The sequence below is a fragment of the Athene cunicularia genome (genome assembly GCF_003259725.1).
Source record: "Athene cunicularia isolate RWA chromosome 1 unlocalized genomic scaffold, athCun1 chr1_part1, whole genome shotgun sequence".
NCBI lineage: Eukaryota > Metazoa > Chordata > Aves > Strigiformes > Strigidae > Athene > Athene cunicularia.
The window spans coordinates 35,877,634-35,890,426 of record NW_020799091.1 but is presented as its reverse complement, the minus strand read 5'-3'; the positions used below and the strand labels follow the sequence as shown (position 1 = coordinate 35,890,426).

Sequence of the window (12,793 nt, the reverse complement as noted above, 5' to 3'; positions counted from 1 at the left end):
TTTTGACAATATGCTGATTATCTTGTGGCTCTCTTAATTGGTATTAACAGGAGTATATTGAAAGTCACTGTATCCCATAACCTCTCTATATAGTTCTAGGCATGAAAATTGTGGCTAAAGTATTGACAGCATTTGAATCTTTTTGTGTTTTCTTTTGGAGAGGAGGGAACAATATTACTTAACAAAAGGATAAGAGAAGTTTGAGTCAAACGTGAGGTGAGGAATAATAAGACAGTGATGTTAGCAGCTGTTGTGAGCATAAAAGTGATAATGTTCACGGTATCCTGTACGAACACAGTGTGTGTGTGTGTGTGTGTGTATATATATATATATATATTTTTATATATATAGCAAGGCATACTGTTCAAGGATTGCAGGTCCCACATACTGTTTTTTTTTTTGTAAGCATATAAATAATTCAAGACTATAGACTGCATTTTTTTGCAAAGTGATTAAACACTTGCAGGTATAAATCAAATGGAAAAATCAGTAAAATTTAGGCTCCAAATTTACTTTGCATGTTTGGATGCAGTCATTTGTATCAAATTGTTTCATCAGAGTTTCTTGTTTCTGGATAAAACAACCCTGTAATAACTTTGAAAAGGGGACCATCTGAGTTGAAACTCAAAAAAGCACTTAAGACACCCATCTTCCCTTTGGAAGTGATAGAATAATGTGCCTCATTGCTTAAAAAATTTCTTATCCACCTTCACATATGCTTAGGTTGCTAAATAAATTTAACTATCCAGCTGTGTGTCTTCTATTTCTACCTTTTTAAAACCTTCATAAGTATGGGTTATAACCATGCCATGAAAATGTAGTCTTGTGTATTTTTGATTCTGAGACTGGCAAAAGCATACATAGGTTTGCAATCATATGGCTATTTTTATTTATTTATATCAGACACCTTAGATACTATGATACTTCTCCTTTCTAGAAATTTTGTGCCTTCATCAAATCTTTTTACCTAACTTTAAATATTCTTCAGTGTATCCTAATGTCACAGTTTCTGAAGTTGGAAATTTCTCCTTAATACTTCTCTTGTTATGCTTAAGAAGTAAAATGTACCCTTTCTCTCTCTTTCTCTCTCTCTCCCCACCTCCCCTTTCTCCAGTTAGAAATTAAATTTAGTTTGAAAGATGTAAAAACTCCAGAAGTCATGTTGTAATCCACAGTCATAGACTAATTACTGGAACGTTTCTTATATCTTAGTCAAAATTCATTCTCCTGCTTATTCTGTATTTGATGTTCAAAATGTGTTTCATCTCTAGCAGTTCAAAAGCTTTATCTGAACACCATAAAGCTGCTTTCATACCAGCTGCTCCTTCAGTTTTCTTTTTTTTTTTTCCTGATGCTCAGTATTGAAAACATTCATACAAAGCTTGACCTTTTCTATTTTTTTAAAGTTTTGTGGTCAGTTTCTCTATATGTGAAAATTATTTTAACATCAAACAATAACATTTTAATCTCAGTAAAGATTAAGGAATTGTAGTATGTTTAGAGCTAGTTATATGGATGTTGCATATCAAGAAATAAGTGGGTTATGAATTTCTAATCTAAAACGTATGTTTTTACATTCTGTACCCATTCATTTTTGCTCAATGTTACTGATCTAGTGCTGGACATCTTCATCCATAATTAATAAATGTAGTCTCTTTTACCAAAATATTTCCCAAAGGTAATAATGGTAAAGAATATATTTGACTACTGTCATAAATTCTTGATGCTGAAAGTCAGTATGACCATGTCCAAATAAAGCTCCATAACATTTAAGTTTACATTATTATTTTAAGCATCATCATCTATGCATTTTTATTAGTCCTCTTTTCCTACCAAATCCTTATTTGAGCATGAACATTCTGTTGAAGCAGTCTACTCTTTAACTATCATTTACTCTTCCTTTGATTTATTTAGACCTTTGCTCATAAGTCTAGCTTTTCTTATTTGCTGACTTTACTCTCTTGATAAACTACTTCATCCTTACTTTGAATATGACAAAATACTGTAAAACAAATTACTTATTGTACTCCTTAGAATCAAAGTAGGGTTTCGTTTCTTAAAATAGTAACTATTTTTACACTAAAACAAAACAGTGATAAAGGACTGCCTCATGGTTTGAACCCAGAGGGAAGCTGAACACCAGACAGCTGCTCACTTATACCTTCCTCCTCAGGAATAACTCAAAGGCTGCCAGAATCAAGATAAGGACAGAGAGGGATGACTTGCCCATTATGGTCACAGTCAATTTCATTCAAACACCAGAAACAACAGCACTTACACAGAGAGAGTGCGACAGTGAGAAGCATTACCACATCTTGAAAACACCTTTCCCCACCCCTCCCTTCTTCCTGGGCTCAGCTTTGTTCTATCTCCTGCTCCACAGCAGTGTAGGGGGACAGGTGATGGGGGGTTGTGGTCAGTTCCACCACTCCTTCTTCCTTGGGGAGGACTCCTCACACTCTTTCCCTGCCCCAGCGTGGGGCCCTTCTCACAAGAGACACTCTTCCACAAATTTCCACCAAAAGAAGTCCTTCCTATGGGCTGCATCTCCTAAAGAACTGCTCCAGTGTGGGTCCCCCCTGCGTGTTGCTCTCCTCCCAGCACCGAACTACAACAGAATCACAGAATCATCAAGGTTGGAAAAGACCTTGAAGATCGTCTAGTCCTAACATTAACCTGACATTGACAGTTCCCAACTGCACCATATCCCTCAGTACTATGTTGACCTGACTTCACTTCCAGGGATGAGGACTCCACCACTTCCCTGGGCAGCCCATTCCAACACCTAACAACCCTGTAACAATTTCTGTAAAGAAATGCTTCCTAATCTCTAGTCCAAACCTTCTCTGGTGCAATTTGAGGCCATTCGCTCTTGTCCTATCACTTGTTACTTGGTTAAAGAGACTCATCCCCAGCTCTCTGCAACCTCCTTTCAGGGAGCTGTAGAGGGCGATGAGGTCTCCCCTCAGCCTCCTCTTCTCCAGACTAAACACCCCCAGTTCCCTCAGCCGCTCCCCGTACGACCTGTGCTCCAGACCCTGCACCAGCTCCTTTGCCCTTCTCTGGACACACTCGAGTCATTCAATGTCCTTTTTGTAGTGAGGGGCCCAAAACTGAACACAGGAATCGAGGGGCGGCCTCACCAGTGCCGAGGACAGGGGTCAGATCCCTTCCCTGTCCCTGCTGGCCACACTATTGCTGACACAAGCCAGGATGCCATTGGCCTTCTTGGCCACCTGGGCACACTGCTGGCTCCTGTTCAGCTGGCTGTCAATCAACCCCCCCAGGTCCCTCTGTGACTGGCAGGCTCTCCAGCCACTCCTCCCCAAGCCTGTAGCGCTGCTGGGGGTTGTTGTGGCCCAAGGGCAGCCCCCGGCATTTGGCCTTATGGAAACTCCTCCAGTTGGGCTCAGCCCATGGCTCCAGCCTGTCCAGGTCTCTCTGCAGAGCCTCCCTACCCTCGAGCACATCAACACTCCCACCCAACTTGGGGTCATCTGCAAACTGACTGAGGGTGCACTCGATCCCCTCATCTAGATCATCAATAGAGATGTTAACCAGGCGTGGCCCCAAAAATGAGCCCTGGGGGACACCACTCGTGACTGGCCACCAACCAGATTTAACTCCGTTCAACACAACTCTCTGGGCCCGGCCATCCAGCCAGTTTTTTACTCAGCAAAGCGTGTGCCCATCCAAGCCATGAGCAGCCAGTTTTGTGATGAGAATTCTGTGGGAAATGGAGTCAAAGGCCTTACTAAATTCAAGATAGAAAACGGCTATAGCCTTTCCTTCATCCAATAAGCATGTTGACCTATTGTAGAAGGAGATTAGGTTTGTCAATCAGGACCTGCCTTTCATAAACCCAGTCCGGGCTTCCCTAAGAGTTCCAGCCTTTGGATGCAGCCACATGCTCTGGCATGGGGTCTTCCACATGCTGCAGGTGGGCATCTGCTTTACTATTGATATCCATGGTCTGCAGGGGCACAGCCTGCCCTCTCACCACAGGCTGATTTACCACATTTTCCACCCCCCACCTCCTTTCTTCCGTTGACCTTGGTGTTTGAATAGGTATCTCCGTCGTGCTCCCAGGTTCTGCCTCTTAAGTATGTTGTCATAGAGTTGCAGCCACCATTGGTAACTGGTTCAGCCTTGGCCAGAGGTGGGTCTGACTTGGAGCTGGGGGAGCTTTCAAGAAGCTTCTTGCAGGACCCACCTCTATAGCCCCTTCCCCCACTACCAACAAAACCTTGCCACATGTAAACCCAACACTTTACACCCCTTGCCTCTGTGAATCACATATTTAAGAACTATTATTAAAATCCACATTAATTACACAAGACAATATTCACAAACTTAACTCATATCCACATCAAACCAAAACGAGAAAAAAAAATTCTTCACACCAAAATAGAAATGTCATTGCAATACTAAACACAGTGCACACAATTCACTGGTTGTCTGTCCACCACACATACAATGACAGAAATTCCTGCCATTATTCTGCTACCAGGGTTCAATTTGTGTTTTGCTTGTTACCTCTTTGAATTACTGTTCTTATCTCTCATTCCTCTGCCCCACATTGGGTGCCACAACTCTAAGAGCCAATAACCTGACATAATGACCAGCAACTACTAAAGCAATATAATGAATGATTATAACAAATTCATTGTAATATGCTCTGGTCAGATCTGTTGTTATCTCAACAATATGCTCTGGTCAGATCTGTTGTTATCTTCAAGCCCCATGCTGGGTGCCAAAAAGGAGTGCTGTTGTTTAAACATGCTCATCAGCCACACACAACACAGCCCCTTGTTCACCCTCCTCCTTCCAGGGAATGGTAGAAGGAATGGGAGGGCAAAGGGGTCTCATAGGTTGAGGTAAAAACAGTTTAATAATTGAGAAAAAATATAACAATAGCAGTAATAGAAATACAAATGGGTAATGCACAATGCAATTGCTCACCACCCGCCGACTGATCCCCAGCCTGTTCACAGCTAGCCATCCCAAAAAAAAGCCCAAGATCCTGAAACTTCAATTCCAGAATTAAGATAACCCCCCCTGCTTCCCAGATGATCCTCCTCTATATACTGAGCATGATGCTACATGATATGGAATATTCTGTTGGCTAATTTGTTTCCAGGGCTCTGGCTCTGCTTACTCCCAGCTTCTTGTACACTTGCTCACAGGCTGGATATGGGGAGTTGGAGAGTCCTTGATCTCTTAGCAGAAAGTGAAAACATTAGTGTAATATCAGCATTCTTTTCGTACCAAATCCCATACTGAATCCAAAACAGAACACTATTCTAGCTACCAAGAAGAAAATTATCCCAGATGAAACCAGGACAGACTGTCTAGAAAGACATCCATTAAAAAAAAGGCTTGATAAATGCTTAGCTACCATAACGTGACAATTGTTATAACATCTAAGGAAGTTAATTGTAAAAAGTTAAAAGAAGTAGTATTAAATATCGATGCTGCTTTTAAAACACTTTAACACTTTGGATACATTTGTTGTCTAGTTGCAAATTTAGTGTTGTCACTCTTTAACAAGAGGAATATCTATGCTACGATCCAAGTGTGCTATTGCAACTTGAATAAACATCTGGGGTTAGCTTTTAACTATGTAATACAGGTTCTGTAGATAGTATAGAGCTACTGAGTTGTCTGTAGGTTTAGAAGGGTTTTGGGAGTACTAGTTAAAAGAGTTGAATTATTTTTTCATAAATTAGGGAAGTATGTTAAGCAAAGCATAGCTATGACTTTTTAATCTCTGTGGCCTCGGAGAGATAATATGTATATCCTAACTGGCTGAATTACCTGTAGAAGAAATTAGGATCTTTTGTGGATAAAATCAGGGGTTTTTTTTAAGAGTTTCCGATGGAGATCCTCTTCACGAACTTATGTACATGCTTTTCTCTTGAATGTATGTCACCAAAGCTATTTACCTCCAAAATAATAAAACAGATTTTGACTTAACTGAAATGTCTACCTTTTCTATCGAATAATGGGGAAATGGAAGAGTTTGTCTTTCTGATCCTTTCTTGAAATATGGTAGTAGGTAGTGGAAAGGCTGTGTTTGCTAGACCTTATTCAGTGTCAGAAGGATTAAATCTTTATTTCAGTTCAGAAGAGTGACCTTGACAGTAGACTAAGAAGTGTTTCAAGAAAGAACCCAATCTCTCTTTTGTTTTCTTACTGTGGTGGAAGCTTAGCCACTGTGTAACCTGGAATGCAAAAGTCATAAGCTAAGAAAGACAGCAGACTAGAGGGACCCTGACTGTTGCCTAGTAGTTATAGTAGTTGTGTTGGGAAGGGACAAAACTGACGTACTATAAACTATATGCCATAATTAAATGTCTGAGAATCTGTCTACTTCAAGAACCTCAGAATAGCCATTTTTAGTCAACCTAGCTGATTGTAATTAAGAGTAGGATTCAGATGCATAAATGTAAGTGTCTATATATAAATGTAGGTGTTTTAATTGTTCAGGAAGCTCCAGGGAATCTGAGGATTCTTCAGATAAATCAGATGAAGCTGACATGTTTAAATTCCCTTACATGCATTCACAAAAAATTCACTTATGTAAGTGTCCAATCTCCCCATATGGACTCCTCAATTCGCCTGAAACTGAGTCCCACCTCTGAATTCTTACTTCTTTCAAGTTTTCAGGCTAAGTAGTGTGTAGTGAGTTTAAGACTTTGTTTTGAAATACTGGAAAATAAATTATAAATTGTCAAAACACTTTAGCATTAATACTTCTTGCTGTCCTTTAGCTGGATATGTTATGCTTGAAATTCTTGTTCTGTTTGCTGCTTAGTGTTCTCTTTGCATAGTGCCTATCAAGCATATTCTTTCTTTAAAAAGGCATTTTAAAAAAGACTACAGAAATGTTTGTACAATCAGCTAGCAGTAGTGAATCACTTGCTTTTTACGCTCTGTTACATTAATTTCTGTGTTGCCTATTTACATTTTATTGTCTTTAGGGAGGAGTGTTGTCTTTGGAATGTATGGTAATGATTCATATGTAATACCATTTGCCCACAATAATAGAAGCACTATTGAATATGAGATTTTTTAAGCTGATTTTATTTTTCTTGATAGAATTTAATAAAGCATCTTCCTGAACAAGAACAATTGAACAAATTGTCCAAGTTCAAGAGCGAGTATAAAAATTTGTCTGAGCCGGAGCAGTTTGGAGTTGTGGTGAGTTCTTTTGTTACCACTTTTTTTTTGTTCTTTCCTTAAACCTTGATTTTAATGTAATATTACAGAAACAATACTAGCAGCTTCTTCCTAAGTGTGAAGAGGTTCCAGACTGGGGGAATGCTGCCTTTTGATCAGACTTGTAGTGGACATATCCATGCATGTGGAAAGCACGATTGTTGAAATATTGCTGTTGGAATAATTTGGGATTCTCTTTCTCTAAAAAAGTAATTTAGTTTATTAAAAAAAAAAAAAAAAGAAAAAGAAAAAGGTATTCTCTGTGACAAAGTTTCACTAGGAGATATAGAGTTATTTTTGAATTTCCACAGCTAAATTAGTTTGGCTTTACTTTTGTTTGCATTAATAAATCTTAACTTTTTCAGTGAAGTTTTCTAACTGATGTTTTTCTATTCTCCATGTAAATGAGAAGAAAATACTGTAGTTATCATCACATTAACCTATTCTGCCTCCTCCCTCTTGGAGGTTTTGAATAAGTCACTTTTTTTACTCTTTGAATATGGAATCTTATGCATCTGCTTTTCGTCAAAGTTCTCCAATCTCTGTCAGGCTCTCTTGTATCTTTTGTTTCATTCTGGCTGGGAAGTGGACTGAGAACTTCTACTTATTTCCTTAAGGACTTCTGTTGACACAAATATGAATCTTCTCAGTGTGGCTGGTTTTTGGTTTGTGGTGTTTTTTTTCCCTTAAAATTGCTGGTTTATGCCTTATTTTTTGCTGTTCTTTTCAAATGAGGAGAATCAAATTTAAACATGCAGTACAAGACTTTCAGGTTTATCTTTTAGGTGAGTAATGTCCTGCAGTTGTAGTATTTAAGAGATTTCAGAGATCATAAGTTAATTTGCTCTAAAGTGATTAAGGGAACGACTAAACAGTCTGACTCCCAATGAAGAGCCTAAGTAGTGAATAAATTGATAATTACTACTAGTATGATAATAAAAAATTCTATAATTGAAACCTTCTTTTATCGTTCTGGCTTTGAATTCAAAGTCAAGACCTGGTACTCCGAAAGAACCAGCTCGACACTTAGTGAGATACTGGCATGCTGTGACTGTTACAGTATTGTATGTTTTAGTTCAACCCAAGTTAATTACTTTTGTTGTCAGCTTAAAGACATTGAGGACACGACCCTATAAACATTTCAGGTTTCATTCACGAGTGAGATTGCGGGATTTTTTGGGGTTTTTTTTTTTGGTAGTGACTCTATGGGTTGCTTTTGTGGTTTCTGCAATTACCCTCTTATTTTTAAGTTACTTCCCACTTTTATGGTTTTTGTTCATTCAGCAGTAAGTATAAAATAAATCCTTTATTACCCTTATCTTCTCTTCCAGACTTTAGGTTTTGTTTAGATAGACTAATTTCTTGTATGTTCCTTCTTTCACTTACTCCAAGCTGATGTCTCAGAACACAGATACTATCACCTATTACTGTGGAGTGGTTTTTTTTTCCTTTGGCTTGCATGTATCCAAGAACAATTTTATGAAAACTATATTAAATCTGTTCATCTTATTAGGTGCTTTAACTTAACTGCGTAGAATTATCTTCAGTTGATGTTGTTTTGAATGCTGCATTTTGTTGCTCAGATTCTTGATGAAGTATGGTTCTGCTTGCTGAAATTTAAATATGAAATTGCATTTTATTTTACTATAGTTCTTGTTTTGTACTTGGTTTTACTCAGTGCAGTAAAATTCCTCCTGAAATAATGTAACCTTCATATTAATTTTTTTGAGGTTTAATTGATTATGACTGATATTGGGTAATACATCCTATAAAACTTGTTAATGATGAAGATTTGCTTTGTGTTTAGAAATGAGTAGTCTCATGATACCACACTTGCAACGTGAGACCCATCTGAGATGAATGGGATCTCAGCTAGATGACCATTTTGGTAGCTGACTGTTGACAGAAGGTTGGTTTTTTTGGTTTTAAAATCTTTTCCCTAGTGCTTTCTCCAATGGGCAGTATAAATACTGCTTTAGGACTTAAAGCATTTAGCAGTGTTGATCTGTTTTGCAGGTAGTTTGTTCCTACTGTGAAAAAAACACTGGTTTACAGAATATTTTTTCTCTAATTTTGGGTTTAGTCTGTGTTGTTCTATCAAATAAACAATGTTTAAGGAGTAGATCATTTGTTTTCAGTGATGTTGATGTAATACTTACTAGTTAGATTTATTAATCATGACTGATAACTTTAAATGCAGTAATCTGTTTAAGGGATTAATGTTTAATTTTCTTTGACGAACTATTGACATGCCACTGTTCAAGCTTTGCTGCTGAGAGCAGATGTAGATTTGACTTTCATCTGAAACAAAACCCAATGTGTTTGCCATCAACAATGATTCTTTGCATTTCAGACATCTTTCTCCAAAGGCTTTTGTTATTATATAGTCTTATCTAGCCCTAGAACATTTCATTATACCTAAAGTATACAATATAGTCTATTTCTTTGAGTCTTTTACATAAGAGATGATAAAGGTGCTGAAACACTAAATCATTTTGCTAATGTATTGGGCACAGAAGAAATGGAGTTCTTGAAGTATATTGATTAAATATCTTTCTACCACACAAGTAAGATGACAATGCACCAGAAAACTGTTGCATTCCTTTTTGAATTTCTTTGTGATTCTTACTTTTTTTGGTCCTTGCAGTCAAGAAATAAATTTGAAACAACTGGTAAGGTTTTGAATATTGTAAGAATATGGTAATTAAACTTGCATCGCGTATCTTACAAGTTTTTTAAGTGTTCTAGTGAAAGAAGAGTTATAATCTCAGAAATAATAAATTAGAAATACATTTTAGGATGTCAAACAATAGTTTAGAATTTTTAAAGGAGAAAAATAGAAAGTACTAACTAAATGGTGATTTATCCCAGTTTAAGAAGATATCTTTAATAAATAAAAGTTGAGATCCCGAAATGTATAGGGGTCCAAGAAGGTGGGATGCTCTTTAAGAAGAAAGTCTTAGTGGCACAGGAGCAGGCTCTCTACAGGTGCTCTAACAGAAGCTGGTGACAGAGACCACCCTGGCTAAAGAGCGAGCTTTGGCTGCAACTCAGGGAGAAAAAAAGAGTTTACAGCCTTTGGAAGAAGGGGCTAGCCAATCACAGTGATTACAAAGAGGCTGTGAGGCTATGCAGGGTGGAAATCAGGAGGGCTAAAGCCTAGCTGGAAATTAATCTGGCTTCAGCAATCAAGTACAACAAGAAATGTTTCTGTAAGTATGTCAGTAGCAAAAGAAAGAGCAGGGAGAGTCTACATCCCCTACTAGACACAGGAGGAAACATGGTAACAAGTGATGAGGAAAAGGCTGAGGTGCTTAATGCCTTCTTTGCACCAGTCTTTAATAATGACTAGTTGTACTGAGGGAATCCAGCCTCTTCAGCCAGAAGACAGGCACTGGGAGAACAACCCCCCTGCAATCCAGGAGGAGACAGTCAGTGACCTGCTGCATCACACAGACACAAGTCTATGGGTCTGGTTGGGATACCCCTGAGGGTGCTGAAGGAGCTGGCTGGGGTGCTCGCCAAGCCGCTTTCCATCATTTACCAGCAGTCCTGGCTGACCGGGGAGGTCCCGACTGATTGGAGATCAGCCAATGTGATGCCCAACTATAAGAAGGGTTGGATGGATGATCCGGGAAATTACAGGCCTGTCAGCTTGACATCAGTGCCTGGGAAGCTGATGGAGCAGCTCATCCTGAGTACCATCACACAACACATGTGGGACAACCAGATGCTCAGGCCCAGTCAGCATGGGTTTATGAAAGGCAGGTTCTGCCTGACAAACCTGATCTCCTTCTATGACAGGGCGACCTGCTTATTGGATGAGGGAAAGGCTGTGGGTGTTTTCTACCTTGACTTTAGTAAGGCCTTTGACACCATTTCCCACAGCATTCTCCTGGTGAAACTGTCTGCTCATGGCTTGGATGGGCACACGTTTTGCTGAGTAAAAAACTGGCTGGCTGGCCGGGCCCAAAGAGTTGTGGTGAATGGAGTTAAATCCAATTGGCGGCCGGTCACGGTTTTGGGCCACTCCTGTTTAACATCTTTATTGATGATCTAGACGAGGGGATCGAGTGCACCCTCAGTCAGTTTGCAGATGACCCCAAGTTGGGTGGGAGTGTTGATCTGCTCGAGGGTAGGGAGGCTCTGCAGAGAGACCTGGACAGGCTGGAGCCATGGGCTGAGGCCAACTGCAGGAGTTTCCATAAGGCCAAATGCCGGGGGCTGCCCTTGGGCCACAACAACCCCCAGCAGCGCTACAGGCTTGGGGAGGAGTGGCTGGAGAGCCTGCCAGTCACAGAGGGACCTGGGGTGCTGATTGACAGCCGGCTGAACAGGAGCCAGCAGTGTGCCCAGGTGGCCAAGAAGGCCAATGGCATCCTGGCTTGTGTCAGCAATAGTGTGGCCAGCAGGGACAGGGAAGGGATCTTACCCCTGTCCTCGGCACTGGTGATGCCGCACCTCGATTCCTGTGTTCAGTTTTGGGCCTCTCACTACAAAAAGGACATTGAATGACTCGAGCGTGTCCAGAGAAGGGCAACGGAGCTGGTGCAGGCTCTGGAGCACAGGTCGTACGGGGAGCGGCTGAGGGAACTGGGGGTGTTTAGTCTGGAGAAGAGGAGGCTGAGGGGAGACCTCATCGCCCTCTACAGCTCCCTGAAAGGAGGTTGCAGAGAGCTGGGGATGAGTCTTTTGCACCAAGTAATAAATAATAGGAGAAGAGGGAATGGCCTCATGTTGTGCCAGGGAAGGTTTAGACTAGATATTATGAAACATTTCTTTACAGAACAGGTTGTTAAGTGTTGAAATGAGCTGCCCAGGGAGGTGGTGGAGTCCCCATCCCTGGAGGTGTTTAAGAGTTGGGTTGACATAGTGCTGAGGGATATACTGTATTTGAGAAGTGTTGGTCTTAGGTAATGTTTAGAGTAGATCATCTTCAAGGTCTTTTCCAAACCTACTTGATTCTGTGATATTTCTAAAATAAGTAACTGGACTTTGGAAGTCATTGTTAGAAATAAAGGCTTTTTTTACCTCACGCTTTCTGTTTGACGTTTCTAAATCAGGCCTGGGCAAGTGAATGTTAGCTACAAAACTAATATTTAATTCACTGTATTTTTTGTGCTGAACTATGCTATATATCTTTTTGCAAAAGGTTTGTAAAAGAGATTAGGCATGTGTATAAAAATTTCCTGCACTGTTAGAGCAGTGTAAGGTAATTCTTTTTTTGTGTGACAAAGATTGAGGAGGAAATTTTTTGTAGGACAAGACTCATGCTTCAACCATCTGTAGTATTTTTTCTGTCTGAAACATCTAATATTCAATACTTGTGTCCATTGATTCATATAGAAGTTGCTTTTCTTTTACTTTTTGTCATCTTTACTTTTTTGATGATCCCACATTTTGTTGTCAGCCAGATTTAAAACTTATAATTCTTATTTTCTTCTTAATGCAAACACATTGGCATTTGGTTTGTCTGTCTTTGCCAAATATTTGTCTCCTTGTCCTGGTTTGAACTCAGCTGGTAGCTAATCACCATGCAGCCAGTCACTTACTTCCCTCCCCCAACCCCACC

At 39.8% G+C, this 12,793-nt stretch overlaps 1 protein-coding gene across 10 annotated transcripts in view; it reads left to right on the top strand.

Moving 5' to 3' along the window:
- Positions 1 to 12,793, top strand: part of DIAPH3 (diaphanous related formin 3) — a 240,273-nt gene that overhangs the window by 92,823 nt on the left and 134,657 nt on the right. For all 10 annotated transcript variants that reach the window (XM_026851886.1, XM_026851876.1, XM_026851848.1 and 7 more), the window contains exon 20: positions 7,102 to 7,203. In XM_026851886.1, the coding sequence (XP_026707687.1) occupies positions 7,102 to 7,203 (102 nt within the window). The remainder of the gene's footprint in view (positions 1 to 7,101; positions 7,204 to 12,793) is intronic.